This window comes from Helicoverpa armigera, chromosome 13, assembly GCF_030705265.1.
Source record: "Helicoverpa armigera isolate CAAS_96S chromosome 13, ASM3070526v1, whole genome shotgun sequence".
NCBI classification, from domain to species: Eukaryota; Metazoa; Arthropoda; class Insecta; order Lepidoptera; family Noctuidae; genus Helicoverpa; species Helicoverpa armigera.
The window spans coordinates 9636345-9658979 of record NC_087132.1 but is presented as its reverse complement, the minus strand read 5'-3'; the positions used below and the strand labels follow the sequence as shown (position 1 = coordinate 9658979).

General features: G+C 35.4%; 2 protein-coding genes across 2 annotated transcripts; both read right to left on the bottom strand.

Annotated features, from left to right (window-relative positions):
* Positions 1–3932: 3932 nt before the first annotated feature.
* On the bottom strand, positions 3933–5119 carry LOC110373350 (uncharacterized). The gene is made up of 5 exons (XM_021330611.3): positions 5040–5119; positions 4862–4900; positions 4681–4773; positions 4361–4588; positions 3933–4051 (listed from the first exon to the last, which is right to left on the bottom strand). The coding sequence occupies exons 1-5, from the start codon at positions 5082–5084 to the stop codon at positions 3986–3988; spliced, it is 471 nt and encodes a 156-aa protein (XP_021186286.3). The 5' UTR covers positions 5085–5119; the 3' UTR covers positions 3933–3985.
* Positions 5120–6510: 1391 nt separating this feature from the next.
* LOC110373347 (uncharacterized) lies at positions 6511–8548 on the bottom strand. Its single transcript, XM_049840484.2, has 5 exons — positions 8418–8548; positions 8037–8078; positions 7663–7755; positions 7191–7418; positions 6511–6813 (listed from the first exon to the last, which is right to left on the bottom strand). The coding sequence occupies exons 1-5, from the start codon at positions 8460–8462 to the stop codon at positions 6733–6735; spliced, it is 489 nt and encodes a 162-aa protein (XP_049696441.2). The 5' UTR covers positions 8463–8548; the 3' UTR covers positions 6511–6732.
* Positions 8549–22635: the final 14087 nt, after the last annotated feature.

Genomic DNA, 22635 nt, shown 5'->3' with positions numbered 1-22635 from the left:
ATGTATACTTACATGTGTTTAAATAACCACAAATGCCAAAATTATTGCCCTTGCTATCTAAATACCAGAAAATTGTAGCACTTTTCACATTGATTTATAACAACAATTTTTTTATAATTGGTGCCAAATTCACTCACAAATAAATTAAATAGGTGATAAAAAAAAAAACAATCATTTATGTTTAAGGAAAAAATCCTTAAAAATGGGTTTTTGTTGATTTTTGAGATATCATGTGTGTGGTCTCCATTTTTTATGTCTTTCACTTTTTCTAGTTGAAAAGCTTATGCTACGTACCTAACTACTCGTCGTGACGAATAAGGTGTTCTGCATCATTTCCCGTCTCCTATTGTCTTGTGTTGAAAAAGATACACCGACAAGAGCTAAGCTCATAAATTAAAGACGACTGTTTCTGCCCATTATGATGTAAAGATTCCATTGATACGAATACAATATAATAATAATAATAATCATTTATTTCGGACAACTAAAAGATCCATAAATTGTTAGTAAAACAAGTTTTCACTTAAACACTATTGTTAGTAACTTAACTAAAGATGAATTTATAAATTAACTTAATTAAAGAGGCCCACCCATCACCCATAAACCTATAAACAATGAAGTAGGTAGGTATTAGGGTATAAGTCTCCTCACGAGATGCCTAAGTATCGAAGACGATAAATCGGCCGCTATGGTTTTCAAAATGCTATTGCGACTGCCCCTTATTCTGCTCAAGAGCGAAGCCGTTTTCTTGCGAATGATAGCATGAAACCCGTCAGTGTGGGTTACCGCGAACATTTCGGAGGCACTACAACAACGAGGCAATCGCAACAGCATCCTAAAAACATTATTGTATTGGACGCGCAGGACGTCCAGCGATCTTTTCGAGTAGTTGACCCAAAGATTACCGGTGTAAAAGCTCTGACAATAAGCTTTAAAAAGCGTAATCTTTACTTGATCAGTACACCGAGCAAATCTTCGTGCCAACATGTTACCTCTGACCGCCAGAGCCCTACGCTCCCTTTCAATGTCCCCATGGTCGCTAAGGTCGTCGGTAAGAAAATGACCAAGATACTTGAATTTATTCACTCTACGTATAGGCGTGCCGTTAATAGCGATTTCGAGAGTACTTTCCCGGCACTTACCTGCGACCCCAAAAACCATGTATTCACACTTTTTGGCATTATATATCAGTCCATGTGTAGCAGCAAAGGTCTCACATACCTTTAACATCTCGATTATAGATCCCGGAGATGGGCCCAGCAGCACCATGTCAGCACCATTAATACTGCATCCGACACGCATGCTGCTGAGCTCAGCAATGAGATCATTAATATATAGATTGAAGAGCCGGGGCGACGACAAACCACCCTGCCGCACCCCGCACTCCAACCCATACGATTCCGAGAACGCATTACACCATTTGACACGGTTTGTCTGGCCACCATACCAGTACTGTAAAATACTGAGCAGTTCCTTCGGCACACCCCTATCCCTCAACTTTCCCCAAAGCACGTCGTAAGAAACAAGATCGAATGCTTTGGAGAGGTCAAGGAAGCAGGCATGCACCGGGGTCCTACGGTCAGTGTAGTATTTGACAGTATGTTTGACAGCCAGGATAGCACTTTCCGTTGAAAGTCCAGGACAAAACCCAAACTGTGCATCGTGCAACGTGATGAACTTTGACAACGAGGAGTCAAGCATACTGTCAAACACTTTGGCCATTACAGTTGCGAGGGAAATCGGGCGGTAGTTGCCCAGGTCCGAGACGTCACCGGTTCTGTTCTTCACGATGGGTACCACAATGCACTTAATTAAGTCTGCCGGCAGATACGAGTGGCTTATACACATCGTATAGAACAAAGATAGGACCCTCGGCATATGAACGCCCGCATATTTTAAATGTTCTATACTAAGCCCATCATGCCCAGGGGATTTGCCCCTACTCATACTACTTATTACCAATTTAACTTGTTTTGCGGAGAAGCGTAGTAGCGGCTCATGTCCACGGTCATGGGACACACAGTTGATACTGGATACTGAAGGGCCAAGTGGAGAACTAACTTTGAAATAGTCTCTAAACAAATTAGCGATACCCTCGTGGTCAGTAACCCCACCTACCTCCGCCGCAAGACCAGGCCTGGGCTCCAACTTACCTGTGGACTTCCAAAAGGCACCGAAATTATTTGAAGCCCTTTGCTCTGCTAGTACATCCATTTTAACTTGGTCTTGTTTATTTTGACAGAACTTTAGCCGGCTTTTGAAAATTCTCCGCGTCTCGCACATTCGATCATATACAGTCCCAGAGGTTGGCCGATCAGCTAAAACCCAAAGTTGGAACCCAAGCCTAGCCTCCCGGTGAGCGTCACGAACATATTTGTTCCACCCACACACTGGACTACCACGCTTATGCCTCATGTTTATTTCCTTAGATTCCTTCGCTGCCTCACAAAGGACATCTACAATATTCTTGTACAACTGATCAAGGACACTTTTATGTTCGTCCAAGCTGCAAGACCCATGACTGCACCCCACAAACTCCTGTGGGAAGTCTATCTCGCGCAGTTTGTCGGAACACAACTTATGATAAATATTTATCTCGGTTTTATTTCTGACACCCCACACAACAGCATTACGGGGCGCAGCCTCGGTCAGCAACTTTGGCCTAACTAAGTCTAATTGACAAGTAATAAACAAAGGTAAATGATCAGAAACATACACATCCTCATCAATATCTACATTTACAATTGTTTGCCAGGCTGATGAAGAGACCACGCAATGGTCTAACCATCTCCTAGATCCATGTGCCTCGCTAGTGAAGGTGTAATGGTCTGAGTCAACACCTAACATTTTTATATCAGCGCAGACCCATGATTGATCATTACAAAAACTTACTAATTCATCGTAAAATAATTCTTTCGTATGTGCATTAAAATCACCCAGAATGTATATATTTTCAACATCATACATCGTAATTATTGCACTTACCTTACTTAAAACCTCCGTAAACAACGGCAAGTTCTCCGGTGAGTTAGTAGGCATGTATATGGAAAACACAATAATAGAACGACCCCCAGAGACAGCTTTGATGGCCACTAAACGAGAACTAGTACAGGGTATTATCGAGACAGACTCAAAAACACCCTTTCTCCAAAGAATGGCTACTCCTCCATACGGCCGACCGATATAAGAAAGCCCAAACCTAATTAACTTGCTTGACAGATCAGTTTTAAATATCTATTAGTGTCATCAGAGATACACTCACTCAATTTTTTAACTGCTTCGTATTTCAAGATTTTACCAACTGAGCTTGATTTCTTTGGGTTTCTATTGATATATGAGCTATACGAGAAATGATAATATAAGAGAACTTTTTAAAAAGGTCTGAATCCAAAATGCTAGTAATTATGCAAAGGAATTAAGAACCCCTCTTATTTTGAAGAAGGGTAAAAACGTAAACACTAACAATAGCAATTTCTGTTAGTCTACGACTGATGGAAAAGTTTTTGTAGGTACAGGAGATATGGTATGGAGTAAATGTATTATGTTTTAATTTCTATTATGATATTAAAGGGCGTTGTAGTATCGTGTGTACTGTTAAACATAATATTACATTATGTCTGCAATAAATAATGGTAGTAGAAACTGATATTAGGTCTGTGATTGCCTTGCATTGCAATGCTTATGATTTATCCAAAGCATTTGATTGTGGTATTCATGCTAAAAGTATCTTGAATTTTTATCAAAACTTCAAAATTTTAACTTTTTTTTTTAATAATATATCATAATTGAGTGGTAAGATAGAAAGGTTTATGCCCACTTGAAAAGATTTACAAAAGCTGTAGTTTCTAAGGGAGTCCCACAGGGTTCAACTCTTGGCTCAATGCTTTTTAAAACTAACTTTTTGATGAATAGGGTTCAGAAGTAAAACAATATTTTTGTGTCACATTTTATTTAGTGGTTTTAAGCACACTTTGAGTAAATAAATTCAACATTCTTTTACAAATTCTTTGAATTGCTGGCATGTAGAGCTGTCGTTCCATTTTGGGCAACGCTGCAACAAGGAAGTACATAAAACTATGTTAGTGTATTAAATGGGCAAAATATAATAATTAACAATTAGAACTTTACTATTTTATGAGCCTAAATGATAATCAATAATGAGTAGAACACGTGGTAAAATGATTGCGAATGAATTTCATTTCAAACTGTATACCTACTTTAATCAGAGAGCTTGGATCATGACAGCTCAAAATAACCAATAATTTAACACTAACAAAGTTAGAGAACACACATACTTTATGAGTACGTAATCAAACAACACTTGTCTACGGTATTTCAGCACGAGAAGTTTCATACATACTTTCAACCATTGCGTTGTTATACAACGACTAACAATCTCGCCTTCACATGCGCCTGTAGCTTCATATGGTTTGATGTCACCATCGATACATTTTGATTTCACTACTTCTAATAAACTTGGGTCATCTAAAACTTTTTTAAACATGACTTCTAGTACTTTGAATCTGTCAAGCTTATCGTCATCATCAGTGAGGCCCATTCCCTTAGCTCGACACAACTGTTTCTCGCACTGTGAAAAAGAAATACACTTTTATAAAGTATCTACTGTGCTGTTATCTTTCTGGAACGTTCTTACCGGTAGGTAATTCAACTTCAACTCACCATCGTTTTTTTCGTAGCTAAACATTCAGACATGTCATATGGTACATCAACCATTCTTCCTGGATATTCATTCATGCAACAATTTATTTCAGACTAGAAAAAAAAAAATATTTTAATGTACCACAACTTCATATTTTTTAACATCAATATATTAAAAGGTTTAGGGTATTATTTTACTTACATAACTGTAGCTTGTGCATATTTCCTTGTCAAATTCAGCCTGTAAAATGATATTATGGTTATTTTTTGCTTCTGAAATGAGTGTAATGTTCCTCAAATAAACAACAAGTTAGCTATCCTTATTTTCAGTCTGTGACGGTGAAGAAGAAATCACCATTCAATAATATATTTTTGCTTACCGTAACTGTTACAAATACAAAGCTCAAAATCACAGTAGCGTACATGCTGAACAATGTTCAGTTTGACACTGAGGACTAACATCATGAGCACGCCTATATATTTAAATATCTACAAACAGTCATTTTGTTGCCAGTGCTACCTAAATACCAGAAAATTATACCACTTTATTGCTTTATAACAATCGATTTGTCACCTCGATGTCTTCATAAATATAATAATAAAAATTGAATGTCGGTGCAAAATGTTTGTTTTGCATGTTTTTGGAGTAGTTAAAAAACATACAGAACGAACATTGTTACGTTGTGTTTATTGTCCTCTTCCACTGAACTGCTTGTAACTCAGAAATAGGTTTAGATCCTAGCATTAGGGTTCAATTGTGGCGGAAAACAAGTGACTGTTAGAGTATCAAGACTAGGTTTTCTATTCGTTTTTCAATCATGTATTCATGGTTTGTTAAGTCATCATCATCATCATCATCATCAGCCTATCGTAGTCCACTGCTGGACATAGGCCTCTCCAAGTGCACGCCACTGAGATCGATTTTTGTTAAGTCATAGGTAGTAGTTATTTCTTTTTCAATTTCTTGTGTGTCAGGAGTGTCTACTATAGAGGTATTCACTCGGCTAACTGGTCTTGATAACAATAATCGCAACTACCAACTAATCCTTTTAACAATAGTAGGTAAATCATTGAAGTCCTGCTTTGGGCGGGAAGACTCTTTCCCACAGTTTCAGTAAGAATCAGATCCCCAACTTAAACTGAAATCCAACAGACTTGAATAAAAATATTTGCGAGGCAACTGATGCCAAACACTTTTTCAATCCTGCCATGACCCGTAACGACCTTGTAATGCTCATAGGAACAACGCCACCTATTGGCCTTCTAGCATAACATTTCATGAAAATCGACCACAGGAAGTAATCATAAGTTATTATGGCTAAATGGTACTTTGGTAGTGAGATACCTATTCAAATCAATGTTTAGTTAGGTCAACAGAGGTCGCTTCTGTAAATTTTCAGCGGCAACTCAAAATCCCTTCTAAGCGTATCCATCCTGATGTGATGATAGTTTATATATTCACACAATGCGTTCGCAACATGATCCTACATGTTGCTTACCTAAGTCAGGCAAATGTGTTGTAAATAAATATTATAATCCTTATAAAAGACCCATTAAATCCCAATCAAAGAAAGTTAACAACAGAATATGTTACTTTATTATATTCATCTGATAGATTATATACATTTGCTGAAGCAAATGTAAATAAATCAAACCATGGTGAACCATGGTTTGATTTATTTTCACTATTTTAAAATTTCTAACGTCCGTTAGTAATTATGTCTTTGGTAGACCAACTGTTCATTAATGGTTTTCTAGCTTATATACGTTTTTGACAGGAGTTCTTCATTAATATCCCCACACGGCAAAAATATACCTAGGTGCTTAGTATAATTTATATAGGAACACCTTCTTCATTACTTCAATATAATTAGCAAAGAAATAGTTCCTACCTAATTCTACCAGCGAAGGGTCAACTACTAAAAGCTTTATGGACTCAACGTTATGGAATCTTACTTGACAGTTTCTAGGGTTTAAGAGTAAAACACAATTTTAAGTGCTCCAGTTTAATTTAATTTGAAATTTCCATCGCCCTCCGTCGTTTCTCGGCCTCTTTTTATACAGTAAAAATTTTTACGAAACTAATTTCACACAATCTGCCACTAATCCTTTGATTTCCTTGCAGTCAGAGCTATCCTCCCAGTCAGAACAGTGCTGCAAAAGAAAAGAAAATAAGTTACACTGTTAAATGGAACATTCAAGATGAAATCACCTGTCGATAATGTTAAAAATGTGGAATATCCATGAAAGTAGTAGAATTATTCCATGTTCTAATAAAATTTCCAGAAACCTCCAACACAGTTGAGTATGTAGGCAGCTTTATGTTGAAAAATTATGGAATCAGGCGATACTTTGCAGAAATCCATGACGTTAGGAAAAACATTGAGCTGTATCTTAGATTTTTTTTAATGAGTTATGTACATTCACAAAAATTCCTCAGAGGTTTATTTGCCTTGTTCCTTCTGGTTAAGTAACTTGAATTTCAAATAATTCTGAATATACATGATCATTTAAACAAAACAAATACTAACGTTCAGCATCTGCATAGAAAGGCAATGTCTCATTTTCAAAAAGTCACAGAACTCTGGTGGGGCATAGTTTTCGTAATTTCCGTTGATACAGTTTTTCTTCACATCTTCTATTAGACTGGCGTCGTCCACAAAATCTTTAGTCATAACATCCATTAATTTGGTCTTATCCAGTTTGCCATCGTCAGTGGCAAAACCTCGCTTTTTAGCTAAACAGGCGTCGCGCTCACACTGAAAAAATATAGAAATGTAATTAAATTGACAGTTAAAAAAATATTTTTGCAATAAATTACTAATTAAAATAAAGCATTATAGGATTTAAAGTAATTTAAATAAATAGGATCTAAAATTAGGATGCAGAAACTGTCCGATTTTCAGACGGAAAACTATACGGTATTATCTACATGTTTTAACAATATTATAGATCAATAATACATTTATTTTTATATAACCGTATGTAATAGTTTTGACTTACCGAAGCAGGATCCCTTGATAACTGAAAACATTCAGATAAATCATCGGGCTTCCCATCAGGAGGGGGACCTTTCTTGCAGCAGTGCATTGCATGCTAGAGGGGAATAAAGCATAATGTTAACAAAACCTTTTCTCTTAATAACTACAATATCTTCTCTTTAGTTTACAATATGAATGTACAAAAGGTAAAGTTCTGAGAGTGCGTTTAGATCAAACGAGCATTCTGAACATTTCAGCAAATTATATATTTATTTTTCTTAAACTATTGGATAGGTAGGGCTAGAATGAGCCTTTACCAATTGGGTTTAAATGTAACCATAGCAATATACTTTGAACTTAAAAATAAACAAGTTTCATTATAACATGCACACTTACAGGATGGAAAACACGTGAGCATTGTTTCTTGTCTACGTCAGCCTGTGAAAAGAAAGAAAAGAAAGAAGAGCTCTAGCTAATAGAGGCTACTGAACTTTAAACATTTAAACTTGCGTTCGTCGTGCAATATTATGCAGCTAGGATTAAATAAAATCTGTAGCCTATCGATGAATTATTTCAGTCAGCTTTGCATAACAGAATTAAATACTAACAAGATATCTTAAAAAAAAAAAAACCAAAATCGTTTATTCAAGGTAGGCTGAAAACAGCACTTTTCGAACGTCAGAATTAAATTAGACATCCCCAACACATGTCTGTCTGTGCCCTGGCGACACGAGTGTTTAATGCTTATCAAAATATTCCAAAAACAAATTATCTTACCAAAGCGACTACAAATACAAAGCTCAATATAACAACACGATACATGTCGAACAAATTGTTTAGCACTGACACTGAAAATTACATTCGCGAGAATATATTTATATGTACATAAAGCAGTAATTTATTGCCCGTGCTATCTAAATACCAGAAAATTGTAGCAGTTTACTGAGTCACAACGATAATGATTGTCACCTTTATGTGTTTCTGAAAAAATATGTGGCGGTCTGTTTTTTTGTCAAACAATGTAACTGTGTATTTTTGCGAAGTTGTTCCTGGTACCTTGAAAACTTGAAAACCATAACCTTTTAAGAGTTTATTCTAGGTGATATTACCCTTTCAATATTCTGTGCGATGATTTCATTACAATACGTTTTTCAATGAAACATTTTTTGATGTTAATGGTCTAATTGGATTATTCCGCAAAGAGAAAACCATAGCAGATAAATATTATAGGTACATCAGATAAAGCTGAAATGTTGGGATTCCTAAAGGGGTTACGAAATAAACTCCTATTAGTTTAGTCACTAGGGTTGAACTCCATATTTTTTTGCAAAATGTGTCGTTTTTATATTCTGCATATTAATGAGCATTTTATGAATTCACTTACCTTTAGTCATCATTTTTATCACAAGTTACTTTAAATAATTTGCATTTAATCACTCCAAAACTGCCCAAATTCTGTAGATAGGTCATTGCTCTCACTACACTGACCACTTATCAAGCAAATCCAGCTCTTATGACTAGCGCGAAAAGATTTAATTTTAGATTGCAAATTAATACGTCCTATTAATCCATAGCTGACGTGGTTTTGATTGTCACTTGGCATGTGAATAAATTAAACAGTGGTTGGCTGACGATTAGCTTCATGAACAATAGCTTTGAAACAAGTCATGTCAATGATTATTATGATCACAGCCAATGGTATAAATGGTTTCCTTGTTTGTTTTAGTATTTGGTGTTATGTGGGTTTTTGATTAGGGTTTGCAATTAAATGGTACCTAGTAACACGATTATTTTGTCGTTAATATAACATAAATTATCTGTTATATTATTTAAAAGTTTCTTTCAAGAGATGATTCAAGAGTTTTGGAGTATATTTTAAGAGATAAATGTAATATGAAGTTAATATAAGTCATAGAGACTGCTGCAAAATTGTAACTGTGTAACTATATTTTTAAAAATTCACAACCCTATATAAGAGTAGCAACGAAACAATTTAATTGAAACCAGAAGCATTACTGACTCACAAATAATTCGTCAATTTGAACCTTCAACTAGTCCCAAAAAATTGAATTCAATAGAAAAGCTATTATATAATTTGGCGATTTGATTACTTATAATGCGACAATTTTTCAGAATTGCGGACTCAATTGATATTTTAGCAGCGTAACTACACATACGTTTGTGTATTGTGAACTATAATTATATAGAAGTGGACTACCGATCGTCACGTGTTTTACTTGATACTAGTGATCACGAACGTGGGGACAATACAGTTTTTGTTGCACTGGGTTGCTGTTTTTTACAAATAATATATTACAATGTAACTTAAAGTTATTTAAGTGTGCAAAAATATTACTTGACTGTAATATGACATTGTACACCAGTGCATCGGAGAGCACATAAATTTCGGTCCGGCGAATGAACTCTCTCCGGTCGTTTCGGATTGCCGTCCCATCGAACTATGGGAGTGAAGCAATAGTGAGTGCACCTGTGTTTGCGTAAATGCTTGTGCACTATAATATGTCCTGCGCAGTTGGCTAATCTCCTTACATGAGAACAGCCGCCGTAGCCGATAATCGGCTAGGAGGACATCATTGTAACAAAAAACGTTCGGTTTTCACGTTATAACAACTAAACCAAATTAAATGAAACTGTGCACATAATGTATAGTCTAAAGCTGGAGAAAGAACGTAGATTACTTTTATCCGGGTTCTGGAAAGTTTTCCTTCAGCACAAGAGTGAATTTTCAGGTAGATAAAAGAAATACTTTTCCAAGATTTCAATTTCACAAATATCCCTATTCACTTCTACAACTAAATAGACGGAAAAATATCTCCAAAAAGTATTAAGCTTCCTCATTTAATTTAGCTACATTTAAATACGTCGGCTTTACTTGCAAACGGTGGCGTATAATAAAAATTTAGAATTTCCAGCCTGCTCTCAGTTGATAAGAGAATGGTGTCATAAAATTCTGAGCCAAGGTAGAGGGATATGAAATCATCTTTCTGAATGATCCTAAGGTAGGCTAAATTATATAGCTATCATTCGATTCTACTTAAGTTTCGTTGATATTATTAGGCGTACAGTAAAAGTTATGGTATGTCAATTTCATATTCATGTAGAAATCGATTTTTGTAGCTGATATTTTTTTCACCTTTCAGTGCTTTTTTCTTTGGTCAAAACTTAAAACTGATTGTATAATGTAAATAAAAATTCTAAGTATGGTATATTTTTCTGTATTTTAATAATTATAAAATCTTTAAAATTCTAAAATAAATAGGAGCAGTACATTGATAAGTTAGGCATTCTCTTTGTGAATGCAATTCCAAGTGTATTTTTTTTTCTTTTTGGTAAAAGCTAGCCTGCTATTTGCGTACCACTGTATGCTTACTAGAATATTTTATTGTACACCGTATCTTACACATATACTAATTTATATTTATACGCGAAAATGGGTTTGTTTGATATGTTATCAAGCTAAAGTTATGGTGAACCGAAAGATGAAATTTTGCATGGAAAACGGACAAAGTCGCAGATGAAATTTAATCCTTACTAATATTATAAATGGGAAAGTGAGTTTGTTTGTTTGTTCCGCTTTCACGCCGTAACTACTGAACCGATTGCTTTGAAATTTTGCAGACGTAAAGTTAGAAGTCCGGATTAAATAATAGGGTACTTTTTATCCCGAAAAAAATAGATATTCCCGAGGGAAAACAAAAATATTGTTTGCTTGATGGATGGATTGTAGATGGCGCTGTGTGTCCAATATAACCGAATTCCACGCGGGCGAAGCCGCGGGCGGAAAGCTAGTTTACTATAAAAGAAAGGAATCGTTTTTTGTTCAAATGACGACCACCATTATCTATTGAATTGTCTTTAATTTTCCCCATTTTCACGTCTTCCCATTAAACTTAAAATAAAATTATATGTTTTTAGGCTTCTTTTTTACTTAAAGTTTATTATTTAAATGTGCAGGACAAGCTCTGTGCGGTCGAAACTGATGAGGAGATCGTGACGGGAATGCGAGCGGGGTCAGATCACTATGTATGTTTATGCAGAAGGCTTATTAGAATATTATCATGACACTCGAAGATAAAGGTTTTAACTATTAGTTCTTTTAATCGACATTGACATCGACATGAGGTACCGTTAGGTGTATTTGAGAAAACTCTGACACTAGCCTTGTTAGGTGATTATAAGCCGACTGATTCATTTAAGTCCCTAAAGAACGGTTAAACAAATATTGAGAAATTGGAAAACATGGTATTTTGATTCCTAAACCTATTCTCATTTGGTATTTTAAAAGACGAATATAGGGAATAATATCATAGGGACAAATGCGTCTCTTACCCTTCATCTTGCCCATCATAAGCAATGATTTACAGGTCTCACTCAAAAACAACAAAACTAGAAAACAGGTAAAGGTTCCCTTCAGATGATACTTCTGTATTTCCCTATCTTCCACGTCACGCGCCGTAGTCACGCAATGTGCCAGCCATCGGCGTATGTTCCAGAGCCGAGGCATGCTTAATTTTATAATCGCTGTTGTCTCCTACAGTCCTGGTACTTTCGTAATTTCGTAATCATGTTTATGTTTCTATTTTCAGGCTAAATATAGCAAGGGTGTTATTTTATTTCTTTACGTTTATTCGCATGGGTATTTTTTAAAATATAATTTTAATTGTTTGAGTACGCAGTTAAGTCCAAAGCACTTATTTTCAATTTATGACGTAATCAGATTTCCCCTAAATAATTACGTGCATACGAAATATCAACGTAAACATCCTTACAAATATAAACGTCTCTAATATGTTAAGCCGAAGATTCAAGGGTTTTTTCTCAACGCATTGAATTTAATTGTCTAAATTACAAAGCAATGGATAATTAGAAGCTTTTAGATGTATCTACACACACTTCATTACTGCAGTAATAACAATATCAGCTGGTAATTGACCCTTAACAAGGCCTATTCTTGTTCATTGATATTATTACACACTTAGTCGTGGAATAGTGATTATCAGGGTTTTAGGGCATTCGTTTCAATTACCTATTGTGTTTTCCAAGATATTTTTCTTATCGTTTTGAATCCTATTCTAGAAAAAGTATTGCAGAAATTGCACCTGTGGTTCAAACAAGGCACCATCCAAAATCAAAAGCCTAAAAACAAAACATCAGCAATCTTCCGAACAATAGTTAAATCGTTCATTTCGCTCAAGTTAAAGTTAATAAACAGAATTACTTTCGACGAGTGCCTCCTACAGTCGATGGCTACGGTCGATACCACTGCCGATTGTGTGAGATGAGGCTTCAAACCACGGAGTAAGGAAAAATAATGCCATAAGTAGGTCAGGCGCCTTCGTCTAGGTCAAATTCGTACGGTGGGCATGACCAAAACGATCAGTTATGTGTGATCTAAGGCTGGAAACAGTCAAGTGCTCGACCGACGATTAGCGCGGACTATCAGCGTCGGTCGAAGTAGCTATGTCTGTGCAAGTCTATGAGTGCGCACACAGCTACGCCGACGGTACGCGCGAAATTTAGTAAGTATGTGATTCGGTCTGGACGTATGGTCAGCACTGACCGTCGGCCGAGCACTGTTTCCAGCCTAACGAGGCGTTCAGGTTCTTTGAGACATCTATCAACAAATTTTGGTAATACAAAAAATTATCGGGTCTAAAGAAGGCGTATAAGGGCGAAGACAGTAACGTTCCTCGTCCCCCGGTCACCCGCATTTTGCCGACTTCTGACTTGCGTCATTTTGACTACTTTCTTAGGCGATTTTCCGTTATGGTACCTCCGCTATTTGTTTCGTTTTCCATGGCTAAGGTCGATAAAACTCTCGATTGTGTGAGATGAGGCTTCAAACGAAATCGAGCGAGTTTCCGTATTCCACGATTTATTAGATAAAAACCCATTGTATCGATGCTTTAGGAATTACCGGCGCTTTGTGCATAGAATTAATGTTCGTGAATGAATGGGTAAATGTTGTGTGTAAGTTCAGAAATTAATGCTTTGAATATTGAATAGACTAATGTTTCTTGAATGTTTGGAATCCCAATAATATTATAAAGAAGAATATTTGTCTGTGTTTGTATGTTTGTTACTTCTTCACGCGTATATAGCTGGACTAAATTTTGAATAAACTTGACAGTTGTACGGTTTCTGCGAGTGAAAAGTCGATCGCTCAGGAAGCGTGTGAAATTTTGTTGGCCTGTGTTCATTCTGATAATTCTGAGTGAATGAAGGGTTCTCTGAGTGAACAAAATCTTGATAGAAATGTCATCCATATAATATTTTTATACACTCAAAATATCACTTCACCTGCGAATATTACAAATAGACAAGCAAAGGCTCCAACAGAAAATACATCCCATTTAATTCAAGCCACAGACCTCAAATTTCCTAGGCACTTGAAATAACCTTCGTTCGCGATTCCGTTTGACTCTCAGGTATTTGCGAAGCACATTCATTAATGTCAATATTAAGTCTGCAAGCATTTTCAACTACGACTCGGTTCTGACGTGTGAATTCTAGAGTGAGTTCATAACACCGTGTGTGTTTCATGTAAGTGAAATTTTGATGTAAATTTTTCATATTTATGTTTTACATACCTTCGCACTGTTACTGTTCTTTAGTACTTAATAGTCAATATCTGAGAATATAGTCTTGTAAAACGTATTTTAAGTAACACTGAAAACCATCATCTACATAACCAAATGAAAATTCTACCGTTGCATATTTATTTTGTAGGCCAGTAACAGTAGGCTTTGACCATTGTTTGTACACTTGGAATGACCGTCGAAGCGTCAACAGTGGCGTCATCATCATTCATGGGCTGTTTTACTCGGTAAACGCAGTATTAATTTATCTGAAATGCGAAATATCCTGATGGAATTTATCATGATGGATAAAAGCGGCCGATCATTTTGGATTTTGTATTTGTGTCACGAACGGAATTGTGGGCCATTTTATAAGTTGATTTCTGATCATCGTGATCGAATTGATTAGGTCGAAAAAGTCGTTATAATGTAATTTATATATAACTAGCTTTTGCCCGCAACTTCGTTCGCGTGGAATAGTGACTACCAGCAGATTTTTGATTTGACCAATAGATGGCGCTATATGTCCGGATTTTTTTTTGTAATAAAAACTATCCTATGTCCTTTCTCAAGTTTCAAACTATGTCTGTACCAAATTTCACACAAATCGGTTCAGTAGTTTAGGCGTGAAGAAAAGACAGACAGACAGACAGACAGAGTTACTTTCGCATTTATAATATTAGTTTGGATATAATGGATGGTGGAATTTCCGTGTATTTTCTATAGATACAGGAAGAGAATGTTGCCTTATATACATAGCTATAAATAAGTTGTTTGTTGTTGAAACAATATCAAGCAATGATTACAGGTTTCAACAACCGAGTTGATAACATTGCGTGCAAACAACGTAATGAATATTACATAACTTCTGAAGTATTACACAATCAGTCTTGTTTTCGTTCCATTTTCCTTATTCAGCCACATAAATCTAATTTGCAGTTTTTCTGATGTCATCGTTTTCCCAATTCGCCACCTTTCTGGACTATTTAGGGGCAAAAAGGTCGATTTATTTTATCAACGTAACCTTTGGTCGTAAAAAAGTGTAAAACTTTTACTATAGGTAACGTTTAATAGGCATAACTAGGATAGCTGTGTAAATCAATAGGTACCAGCGGTAAAGGTTATGACCCATAAACCTATAAGGATTTTATAGCAGATCCTGAGTTTGGGTATAAAAAGATCCTATGGGTTGTTGGGCGCTTAAGGGGTGAGCTTTTCATAGATATTGTTTAATAGGATTTTGGAATGTTATGTTCGTACCTGTTTTTATATCTTACTTTACACTGCTCAGTGTACTTTCGTTTGAAGTGGAAATCGCTCTGGTACTTGATGAATATGGGCACGAAGTTATTTTAGAATGAGCTTAAGTTGAACTAAAATTATATTTACTTACTTTCACAGATTTCAAGTCACTGCTCATTTATGTAGAATGTCTAAATGTAAAAAAAAACCCACTAGCGTAGCACAACTCACGACACAAGGTTATATTTACCATCGTAAAAAAAAGTAATGTAGTAAAAATATTTTCTACAGTTTTTTATGGCCAGTTTTATCCCATAAAAAATAAACTTTTTTAGCCACTAAAATAGTAATTCATTACGTTCACGCACAATTGGTTACTCGTAGAATTTCCCCTGAAACCGCTTGCTTGATCGGTTATGCATGAATTTCAGCAGCCCTTGAACTAATATTGCTTTATTCTCGATCATTATTTCAGTAGAATCCTACTACAGTGCCTATAAATATTTTATGAGTTTTTAGTAATACAATTACAAGTTTTTTAGAGAAGGAATAAATTATTGAAGACCGTTGGTCTGGATAGCGATTTGATTTTACTCATGACTACCAAATTACTTGAGAAGAAAATACAAACGTACGATTGAGGTATGTATATGTAATGTATGTGAATGTACGTAGGTATATGGAAAACTGAAATAGCGACAGAAAATCTGTTCCAATTTCTTTCATTATTTCATTTTGTTCCCAAATATATATTTTTTTTATATTATGCTATTAAGTACGTACTCCAGAAACCAAAATTATAGACAACACAAAATTCAATACTAATTTACTTAATCAATAGTAGAAATAGTAACTTAAAGACCTTCCTAATTACATAACATCGATGAACCCAAAGATAGCACATGCTTTCCACGAATTTTCTAGAAACAATCCGGGTACGTATTACGTATTACAACGGACATGGGGGGTAGAATATTAGCATAGAAATAGCTCGGTGATCCACTCTAGCCGACGTGGAGCGTGAATGCTATCAGTTGTAATTAAGCTGTCAACGCTAGACTCTGGATAATTCTAACCTACCTTATCACGACTTGATTACAGACTTTTTGGATAAGACATACGGGGTGATTGATAGTTTTAAAGCTCTTTAAATAATTTCCGTGGTAGATAGTATCGAGGTTTTGGTGAGCTTGGATTAGGTTAATTTTTTGATCGTATTTTTGTGGGGTTTACGTGAGATTGCCTGGGTTTGGGAACGTGATAATGCAGGTTTTTTGGAAATAAATTGGATTTGCTGATATTGTATCTTGTGCATTATAAATTAAGTTACCGTGTCGAGGCAGAAAGATTATAATCTATAGTAATATTATAAAGAGGAAAACTTTGTTTGTTTGTAATGGAGAAACTCAAAAAGTAGGAACTGAACCGATTTAATCAATTCATTCACCATCATCATTAGAAAGCTACATTACATTATCTACATTATTTGCAAGCAACGTATTTTAGTAGTTCCTACGGGACGCGGGTAAACCCGCGAGAAAACGGCTAGTCCTTCAAAGGATTATCAGCATTTGTATGTCAAAATTAAAGCCCGATAATTTGTTGGTCTCATATCACTAAAAATCTTTCATGTATTTTCTGAGCATAAAATTCAGCAATATACCGAACATTTAAACAGTTCCCTACTTCCATATGCTACGTAGTACGTAGGTACGTCACGTTCCATGGTTTGTGATCTCACAGTCTAGACGCGTCCGTTTGCAAACCGCTATTGGTACTTCAATGGGTCTGACTGACCGCAGTTTACTTCCGCTGGATTAATTAGCAGAATTGTGAGCTTGTCTGTCTGTATTTTGATGCGTTACGTCTATCTTTAGGAATTCTCTTTTAGTATAATGAGTATGATGCGGGGATGTTTAGTCATGAAACAGGTACACTCAAATGAAAAAGTTTTATAGCTTTTATAGCATTTTTATAGTTATTTAGAAATACATAATTATACAGTCAATTAATGCAAGGAAGGATGTAATTAATGCTAGGAGCAATAAAATGCAAGATAATTACTTAGTTGTTCCAGTATTATAATGAGCAATACCACGACAATTTCTTAAAAGGTTCATGTGTATCCGCGTTAGTTTACACATTGTTAATAATTTACTTACAACTCCCGATATAGGTATATATTTACTAGAGGAATCATTTATTCTGTGTTTGTACCCTAAAAGCTCTGACATTTCTGAAACAATTTAAGAAACAAACACTTTTAGGAAGCTTAACTGTCCCCTAGCTATATTTTATCCAGGTACGAGAACTTATCTCAAGTAGGGGGAAACAGCTATCTATTTATAATTCACATACTACTTACGGATGTGGATAGATTATTATCAGTACGATTCATCTTAATAATAATATGTCATTCGATTCTTTCAACCTAAATATCTTCTGTATTTTGCAACTACACAAAAAAATATACAGGCCGAGTTCTAAAGGCGAAAATCCAATAACGTCACAGTTTTCATGATAGATGGAACACATTAGCAACAAAGAGACGAGTGATAACTCTCCGGTTCAAAGCCTAGATTTTAAAATTTATAACCCGACATTTCTACCGAAATGAATTTTTGGTACCGATATCAATTTTGATATGCCGAATGTTTGAATGATATGTGCCAATGATTTTTGGCAACTTTATGCTTGATCAGGTGTACGACAGATATAGATTTTTAAATATTATAAAGAGGAAATCTTTGTTTGCTGGTTTGGTTGTAATGGATAAACTCAAAAACTACTGGACCGATTTTAAATATTCTTTCACCATTAGAAAGCTATATTATCTGCGAGTAACATAGGCTATATTTTATTCCGGTGCGGGCAGTAGCTCCCACGGGACGCGGGTGAAACCGCGGGAAAATGGCTAGTGTTAAATAATTTTGTGGGTGTCTAATCTATTTTTGGAACATAGTGGTTAGAGACGGTGAAAAAATATCAAAATTGATATTTAGGTTACGATCATTCATTGTAATTTTTCTCAGAATAAATACAACGTACAATTCCAATTTCAGTACCCTCCATATTCCGTTTCCAAAGCGATTCTTTTGAATAATAACCTTTGGTAATCTTGTGCAGTTGCCAAGGCGGCATACGGCACAACGTACTATGACAGTCCACTTAAAAGTTTTAACTTTACGGGCAGGCTTGCTAGCGAAATATCTGCCTTAAGATATGGTGAGCTAGCCAAAATAACTAGCGAAGTTTTATCTTGTGTTGTTCTTGTTTAGTTTTAGAAGAGGCACAGAGTAATTTAGAAATATTTTATTGCGACGTACATAGGCTTGAGACACAGGTTCATCCTAGTTCTGGTAATTATAATGTTAGCACATATGTTTAGATTTTAAGAAATAATGTTGTATTTTAGTGTGCTCTTTGCTTTACGAATAAATGATTATTATAGATCTTTTTAAGTTACTGCCTTGGAGCTACTGATGGAACATCTGTAGAGCATTAAATGCCTTATTTTCAGAGCAGAAGATTTATTCAACAAAGGCTGCAATGTTTGATTTTTGTTAAGACACTGGTAGATAATTTCAAAGAAGCAGACCTACTTGAGAACCGTTGCTTTTTAAAGCTTATAATATCCTCAATCTAGAGAAAGCACTAGATAGATGAACCTTTGCCAATAAAAACGGTAAAAATGTTAGATCTTCCATAATACGCTTACTTATTTCAAAATAAGCAACCATTTCGCCGAAATATTGGTTTCCTCGTCGATGTTCTAACCTAGAAATGTCAGTTAATCATGTCGTAAGGGAACCGTGATGCATCATGCCAGCCTCTAATTAATTAGCCTTATCAAACGAGTCGGTGCTGGCTTCTGATATGAGGTAGCTTTGGGCAGGCGATGTTTTATAATTACGTCACATCATGTTTAGGACCTGATTTCTATATTCTTTTAAGTTGGTTTAGTTTGAGGTCGTTATTACCTGATTGCCCTGAGAAGACTATGGCAAGGACATAAAAATATACTTCTTCACCATTTCTCGTTGATTCTTTCATAGAGTATTCCATAAAACTTAACGTCTACCATACAGACGAAACATTTTCTTGAATAGAGCAATTTGCCAAAAATTATCACCAGCCTACCAAATTACCGCAACTCAGTCTTATAGCAACGAAAAACACAACCGAATATATGAAAACGATGTCGGTAATGGATACCTGCCACCATCAAGTGTTATAACCGTAAATGTTACGTAAATCCCCAAAGAGTTTCACTACACTGCGTATGACAGGTCGAAAGCATTCAAAAAACGCGGCCATTTTTGTAACACCCCCAAAATTCGGAGATTGAAATTTTATATGTCAAACTGTGGGAAGAATAGATGTGGTTTCTGTCATGTCAAGATTGAACGAAAAAAATATCACAAAAGAAATAAATTATTGGGGAAAAATGTACATGACTTTGCGTTTGACTGTACTTTTTTATTGAAAGCTTGTTGTGCCTTGGACAAGCTGTTATTAATAATTTACACTTCTTCTATAAAAATACTTGCTTAGGGCTCACAGTCAAATGTCGTGCCGATACGTGTTTGCCGATATTACCTACATAATATGTTATCTTTGCGCGGCGAAGCTTATGCAAAATTGGCTACTACATATTAAACTACACTTGCATGGGACATCATTCAAAGTCTAAGTTCAAAAACGCAAAGTTAATTAGAGTGAACTGTAAACGCTACTAGTTATCATTTTCAGAAACATAACCAGACAAACCAAACACCAAAAGAAAAATTCGTTGTAAAAAGCCTTACTATTATCACTATCCCGTTTTTATTTCCCTAGCATCACTATTAAAAGCCAAGTGCTCAGTACAGAAGACGGGTGTCTCGTTTCAAGAAATATTAGTTAGTCGCCAGACCGCAGCTTATTCAACGTCCGAGAAGTAAAATGTTCCTTTTGATTCAGACGACGAAAGCCTAATTGTTTTCGTCTGGCTTCCTTATATAAGATGCATATTTTTATCCGACTGCCAAGAAGGGTTATGATATTCTACATTTATAGTTTATTCTGGTCTTCTTAAAAATGACACACACGCACATTTTTTTTATCGTACCTATATTTTAAACTAGCCGTTTTCCGTGGAAACTACTGGCCGTACCGGGATAAAATATAGCCTGTGTTACACCCATAATCTAGCTTTCTAATGGTGAAAGAATTTTCAGATGAGTTGATTAAGTAGTTTCGGAGCCTTTAGGGTGCATAAAACAAAGTAATGATTTCTTTTATTAAATTAGTATAGATAAATGATGATTTGGATGGTTAAAATGTAGTTTCAAACTCAAACGAATTTCAGATTATTATTTTTTTCTCAAAGAAAACTAAAATTATAACTTGAGAAAAACTTTAGTCTTAGACAGCAGTCGACAATAACAAAGTTTGTTAAGAAAAACAGTTCACACAAGTTGGCTAGTAAAGTGCTTTAAGTTATTTTAATTTTAGTGCAATAAATTGAAAAACTAAAGAACTTGGAGAAGTTGAAATTAAAACTATGTAACTTTGTATGATAGATAAATATTAGCGAAGGAATTTTTATAACATTACTATCTACTTATTTCTTAATAACTTTAGATAGATGAATATTTTATACTGTTTCACGTAATTTTACAAGTTTCAGTGAAACTTTTTCGCGTAGGTACCTGGACAAAATATTTCCTCTTTACTACTTATATATTAGTTACAGTTACTTGTGTACAAAATGTCACAGACTGAACAAGGCATTGATAGAGTATACTATTTAGTGCGCACCAGTGTCACTTAAGGTTACTTCAGACCAAAGACTATAAAACCACTTGACTGCGCATACCAGTGCCCCGACGCTCGCCAAAAGTTAGTGATTTTGCGCGTACTATAAGGCTACGATCAGTACGATCCTTTAGTAGCGACCGTGAACTGACCAATAGTAGGCGCGGATTATGCCGCGTCCCCCCGCCCGCAGTGGTGAGTCGTGTTCTTAGAAGAAATTGGCGAGTGCGCTCTCTAGTGGTTATTTACTTTATGCTTCAGACCAATGAGTTTAAGATTAACTTACAATTTACTTAACTGCAAATTGAGCCTGCAGTGAACTACAATTATTAAGCACGAGTACGAGACTTAATATAAAACTGAAAAGAATGTTGAATGTTGTTATATTTAACCTGTGCATCTACTTAATATTTATGTAACGCTTAGTTAAAAGTTCTTAAAGACATAATAAATGATCATACATATCATATGTTTTTTAAACATATGCTATTCACAAAAGAATGCACCAACCCAAAGCCAGTCGGATCTTGGTATATTTAAATTTTCCGTCTATTTTATTTTTGTCTAACCTTAAAACTAATCTAACCAAATGTAATCTTCAAAACTTTATAGTATTAGTAAAACAGAATTCCTTAAGCCAATAAGTTCATTTTACTATCTCACCCATGTTTTATGTTTATCTCAAACGTGTTTATAGTTTATAGTCAGTCGTAACAATAAACAAAATTCAGGAACTTTGTTCGTACGGTTTAGTACCTCTGTGATTTGGTTTGATAATGGTATCAAATCATTACATCCTAATCCTTAATACTGTAGATGCTTGCGAAAGTGAGTGTTTGTTTGCTATGCTTCCATGGTAAAACTACTGAATAGATTTGAAACTGAACGATAACTTTTGGTATCGAGAAAGGGTACTTTCAGCCAGGGTTTGGGTCATAATTGTCGCATGACGCAATCGCAGTCACGGATGAAATCTAGTGATACCTATAATTAATTACCTATTTCCGTGATTGTGAATTTTTATGTTGCAATGTTTTTGCAGCAAATTGACTTAACCGACTGAGATGAATGCTGGTAAGAGATATGTGGAACCTTAGTTACTTTCTAGATTATTTTTTATCTGCCAGCACGAAGTCCTTAGTGACGATATTAAAACTACTGAAAAGAGCTAGTTAGCACTCGTAATAAATTATTTCCCTACTGTTCTCGAATGCAAACACTGGATATGTTCAGTCTGAAATGTGGCTTCTGAGCACACAAAGTTTGTGTCCAAGGGGTAAAGAATTACGACTGTGCTCCACTTCCAGTGGTTTATGTAATCTGTGAATTGAGTGGGAAGTAGAAAACTACTGGCA

Excerpts from the sequence above, each read along its gene's own strand:
- LOC110373350 (XM_021330611.3), bottom strand. The coding sequence starts at position 5,084 with ATGTACGCTACTGTGATTTTGAGCTTTGTATTTGTAACAGTTACG. Across the intron at positions 4,901-5,039 it reads TTGTATTTGTAACAGTTACG|GCTGAATTTGACAAGGAAAT; the intron begins GTAAGCAAAAAT and ends ATCATTTTACAG. Across the intron at positions 4,774-4,861 it reads TATGCACAAGCTACAGTTAT|TCTGAAATAAATTGTTGCAT; the intron begins GTAAGTAAAATA and ends TTTTTTTTCTAG.
- LOC110373347 (XM_049840484.2), bottom strand. The coding sequence starts at position 8,462 with ATGTATCGTGTTGTTATATTGAGCTTTGTATTTGTAGTCGCTTTG. Across the intron at positions 7,756-8,036 it reads GCTCACGTGTTTTCCATCCT|CATGCAATGCACTGCTGCAA; the intron begins GTAAGTGTGCAT and ends ATTCCCCTCTAG. Across the intron at positions 7,419-7,662 it reads TATCAAGGGATCCTGCTTCG|TGTGAGCGCGACGCCTGTTT; the intron begins GTAAGTCAAAAC and ends ATATTTTTTCAG.